Source organism: Mytilus trossulus, chromosome 9, assembly GCF_036588685.1.
Source record: "Mytilus trossulus isolate FHL-02 chromosome 9, PNRI_Mtr1.1.1.hap1, whole genome shotgun sequence".
NCBI classification, from domain to species: Eukaryota; Metazoa; Mollusca; class Bivalvia; order Mytilida; family Mytilidae; genus Mytilus; species Mytilus trossulus.
The window spans coordinates 49,646,157-49,651,133 of record NC_086381.1 but is presented as its reverse complement, the minus strand read 5'-3'; the positions used below and the strand labels follow the sequence as shown (position 1 = coordinate 49,651,133).

The window sequence follows — 4,977 nt, the reverse complement described above, 5'->3', positions numbered from 1 at the left end:
TGTTGTTGATCTAACATTCAAGACTCTTTTTAGGAAACTTAAGTACACCTTTTCAATCATGTCAATATTTTCATGACCCCAGATTTCCGACCCCTAAAGTAAAATTGGAGCGACTATACAATGAAATAGTCGAAACTGCAGATCTCAAGGGATGTTTACAATTCTTAACTTATAGTATAATATATACATTGCTTTTTGCGATTGTTCAACAAGTTTTTTATTTGATAAATCAAAATTACAATTTTATCTTATTAATAATCCCAGGTAAATAATAGGGATGTTCTGGTAACTAACAGCTGAAAACCCTTGCCGTTTTTGGTACAACTTCTTTTAATCTTTTGGTCCTTGATGCTGTTCAACTTTGTACTTGATTCGGCTTTCAAGCCTTTGTATCTGTGCGTCACTAGCAGGTCTTGTGCGGACAAAATGCATTTATGGAATATTAAAATTTTGAACTTGTTGCCTTTTGTTGGCTGTTGTTCCTGTGATTCTTTGTCAATTGTGTTCTCCAATTCATTTATAGTGTAGTCCCGTGTTGTCATTTTGATGTTATATTTCACATGGCCATAAAAGTGCGAGGTTTGGCATGCCACAAAACCAGGTTCAACCCACGATTTTTTCCTTAAAAATGTCCTGTACCAAGTCCGAAAAATGGCCATTGTTATATTATAGTCCGTTTCTGTGTGTGTGTTACATTTTGTGATATGTCGTTATTCTCCTCTTATATGTAATGCGTTTCTCTCGGTTTTAGTTTGTTACCACGATTTTGATTTTTGTCCATGGATTTATGAGTTTTGAACAGCGGTATACTACTGTTGCCTTTATGATATCACAATCAATACTAACAAGGGCTTAGAAATAAAAGGTCAATGGATTCATTAGGAGGTTAGATAAAGGACAAGAGTTGTGTTGAAGGAATCATTTACTCTTCCAGCTAATTCATCGGTAATTTTACTAGGTTAAATTATTGATTCAGAAATACTTGATTTCCGTTATTGCAGTGCTGAACCAGTCGTTGAAGGTGAAAGAAAAATTTCATTGGTTGATCCATATATAAGGAAACTTTTCCTGTAAGTATAGGAAAGGCAAAGAAGCACTCAATTAAAATTCGTAAAATCTTTTTATAAAGGGAATTACATCTTATAGATCAATTCGAAGTGTTTATTGACAACATTGCTGATGTTAAATTTTAAAATTCTATTGTATATAAGTTTTTTGTATAGGCATGAGTCAATGTGACAATATAAACCTAAACGATTCCTGAAAAAGGGAAAAGTCTTAAAGAGTTGACTACCAAAACTGATTTTTTTTAAATTAAGGCCGAAATTCCAAAACCACCAGATTTCTCTTTCTGAACTGTATGAGAAAAGTAACAAGAAGATAAGTGACCAAGAGCAAAAAACTAAATTTAGTCGAAGGATCAGGATGATATTGCAAAGGAAAAACTTTACTGTGGTTATTGTTCATTTATTCAACATCCGATAGATGCTTTAGGGGCAGCACCAACTAGGCAACCTTAAGACATATACCTAAAAGAACTTAAGGTGAGGTAAGGCGTATTCGAAAGACTAATTAAAAAGAAGGTAATTAAACCTTCTTTATCAGCATGGAGGTCAAATATGTGTTTGGCTCGTCAGAAGGACGACTCAGTTAAGTGGTGTATAGTTTATAGAAAGTTCGATGAGTCGACTATCCATGATGCCTACCCGATACCGCATATATATGTATATGCCTACATTGTCTAGCCATCGCTAGTATATTCTCAGTCATTGACCTTCAGTCTGGTTATTGGCAATTAGAAATAACGCCGGAAGATCGACATAAAACTGTACTCATTACGCTATACGAGTATACTAAAATGATTTTCGATCTCTGTATTGCTCCTTAAATACTTGAAGAAAAAAATCACCAATGCAACGGAAAACCCTTTTGATTTATTTGAAGAATAATATAATCTATATTCAAATTTAGAAAACCATTTTAATAATTAAGATGAAGTTCTGGATACAAATTCAAAGAGTAAAGCCCATAGTTTAATGACAAAATCAAAAGCTCAAGCACATCAAACGAATGGGTAACAACTAGTATATTTTACCATGACAAAAGTCACTGGCCTGACCAAGGTTTGTGTAAATTGTGTCGTCCATAATAGTATTAAAAACCAGGTAGGGAAATCTGTTTCGTTAAAGCAGCAGAGAAGGAAATTAGATCAGAGTAATATGAAGTGGAAGGAGCCACCAGTAGACAGCCAACAGACAACAACAGTAACAAAAAACGTAAAAATTTTAATGTTCTATTTCGAGTAATAAAACATCATAGAAAAATATCTTCAATATTGTTCTTGGTGAGATAATTTCTAATCATTTGTACAAATAGATCACTGACATTTCCACTACACAAATCTTGTTGTCATCTTGATTTTTTCAAATTTCTGTTTTCAAGTTTTTAAGGGAAATGGCACTACTATATACAAACTCGTACACCCAACATTTCGTACATTTTTTAATAGTTTAAGAATCTGTTTAATAAATTTTTCTCTGCAGGATTTGTATATTATATAGTTATCATTAATAACCGCAAAACATGTGATTAAAGTTAAACGTTAATTTAGTACAATGTCACTCGCAGGTTTTTATTGTTTAATATTAATGAGACTTTCGTATGCAATTTAAATGCTTCTGTAAATTTTGAACATTGCCAATATAAAAGAAGTTTTTTAACATGGGCTACAATGCTTCTTGAACATAACGGTAATTTAAAAGATTATCAAATGTACATTTGTACTAGATAATTTAAGAAAGTTACTACTACAAGTCTGCATAAGTAAATTAAACAAAAGACATCTAGTAGAACATTTCGTTGATCATTACGTGATGTCCATTTATAAAGTAGCAATCAAATATCCAGTGAAGGTGCTATATCCTGAACCATGTACAGTTTGTGATCCGCTACCAGATTGATGTTGGATAGACATAACATCGCCTTTGTTTAATACTACTGTTCCTATCACTGATCCGGAACCATTACTTTTATTGCTATGTCCATGGCCGAGTTTGTTGTTATTTTTCATTAATATGAAGTGGAGGGTACTACCAGTTGATATCTGAGAACAGGCAAAGTAGTAAAGACCATTGACCGGTGCACGGAATTTACCATTACTAGAATCATAGGCCTGACCAAGGTTTGTGTAAATTTTGTCGTACACAATCGTCTGAGACCCAGATAGTGAAGTATGTTTAGTCAGGGCAGCATAGAAGGCAACTGTTTTCTTTTGATGGGCTTTACAATCTTGACCTGTAATATAACCAAAGATAGTAAAAAGCATTGCATTTATAAATCTTTTTGATGTTTATATAAAATGTTTTACTTTCGAGTACATCACATCACATTGGTTATAAAATTAGTTGATGATACAATCATATTGCGACGATGTTCAATATAACATAAAATATCGATTAAAAGAAAGAGCTGAACACTTTAATGTAGATATACAAACCTTTACGATAAATATATTTACCTTTACCGTGTTGTTGTATTTCTTTAACTAGTTTTCGAAGACTTTCCATTATACTGACAGATCTGTCTGCTAATGAATAGAAATAATGACTGCAATATATATTGTTTAATTAATTTTGTTAATTTATCGATGAAATTTGATTTTAAAGAGTAATTAGTATGTAAGAAATGCATGAAAAAAGAGTTTTGACAACAGGAAATTTATCAAAATGACCATATAATTGAAGTTCATGCCAACACCGAAGTGCTGACTACAGGGCTGGTGATACGCTAGGGAACGAAACGTCCACCAGCAGTGGCATTGACCCAGTGGTATAAATAGTTATCAAGTTAGCAGGATTATAATTTTATATGCCAGACGCGCATTTCGTCGACATAAGACCCACCAGTGACGCTCAATTCAAAATAGTTGTAAAGCCAAACAAGTACAAAGTTGAAGAGTAAAGAGGACCCAAAATTTGACAACAGGAACTTTATTAAAATTACAATATAATTGATAGTCATGTCAACACCGAATTGCTGACTACTGGGTTGGAGACGACCTCGGGGACATGCACACCGAAACAAACTTAGTCATTACTAATTAAAATCAATTTACAAGAACTCTTGACATTTTCCATTATAAAAGTTACAGTCTTAAAATAGGAAATACTTGTCACATTTCCGTTACTCTGCTGTTGATTCCATATTTTCCAAAATCTCAATTTGAGTGGTGTAGATCGTGTATTCATTATGGTCATATGAATATTAAGTAGGATTTTTCGAGATAAAATTTTTACCAATAAGAACTTTTTTTCAAACTGAAAACGAATCGTATATAAATCAATTATCTTTAAATTCAAATAATTTTAAAGAATTGTAAGCTGGTTCTTTGTTTTCACTTTTAAAAGATCAACACTACTTACCATTGGTAAACTTTTCTTTAGCATCAACCAATAATGAACGATCCACAAGAACAAAAATAATACACAAAACTACTGATGTCAGCATTGTTTGATGTGTAGACAAACAAACTTATTTCTTTTGGTAAAATAGAAACATGCACTCCTATTAACTTTACTGTTACAAATGCTTCTTTTGTAATGATATATCTCGTTCAAAAATATTGCATGATGAAAGTAATTAGTAGGTATTGATAAAAATATCATATTTCCTCTGCAACATTTGTGTGAACTTGACAAAAAAATCAATAAATTTGAAAATGAGATTGCTTTCAAAGTTCTAATATGACGGATAGAAAACCACAATGTATGGTCAAATCATACAATCTACTGTCATTAACCCTTCCAAACATTTGAGCCACTAAAAAAACGTAGTATCAAATAGCATTCAGGAACACAACATGCACAATTTGAAAAACCTCCATGAAAATAAAAAGAAGTATAGTTTTGAAAACACTCGCAACATGGTCAAAAGACATTATTCAGTCAAGGACACAAATGCAACGCACAGTTTTCTTTT

General features: G+C 32.4%; 1 protein-coding gene across 2 annotated transcripts; it reads right to left on the bottom strand.

Moving 5' to 3' along the window:
• Positions 1 to 2,480: 2,480 nt before the first annotated feature.
• Positions 2,481 to 4,555, bottom strand: LOC134683972 (complement C1q-like protein 4). Of its 2 annotated transcripts, none has more exons than XM_063543276.1 (3): positions 4,422 to 4,555; positions 3,518 to 3,586; positions 2,481 to 3,294 (listed from the first exon to the last, which is right to left on the bottom strand). In XM_063543276.1, exons 1-3 carry the CDS (start codon positions 4,504 to 4,506, stop codon positions 2,882 to 2,884), a joined length of 567 nt encoding a protein of 188 aa, XP_063399346.1. In that variant the 5' UTR covers positions 4,507 to 4,555; the 3' UTR covers positions 2,481 to 2,881. The 2 variants fall into 2 exon arrangements, with proteins under 2 accessions (XP_063399346.1, XP_063399348.1); XM_063543278.1 differs by having other exon boundaries at positions 3,518 to 3,583.
• Positions 4,556 to 4,977: the final 422 nt, after the last annotated feature.

Coding starts and splice junctions, on each gene's coding strand:
- LOC134683972 (XM_063543276.1), bottom strand. CDS start 4,506: ATGCTGACATCAGTAGTTTTGTGTATTATTTTTGTTCTTGTGGATCGT. Junction 3,587..4,421: donor TAAAGAAAAGTTTACCAATG/GTAAGTAGTGTT, acceptor TCTATTCATTAG/CAGACAGATCTGTCAGTATA. Junction 3,295..3,517: donor AATACAACAACACGGTAAAG/GTAAATATATTT, acceptor GTTATATTACAG/GTCAAGATTGTAAAGCCCAT.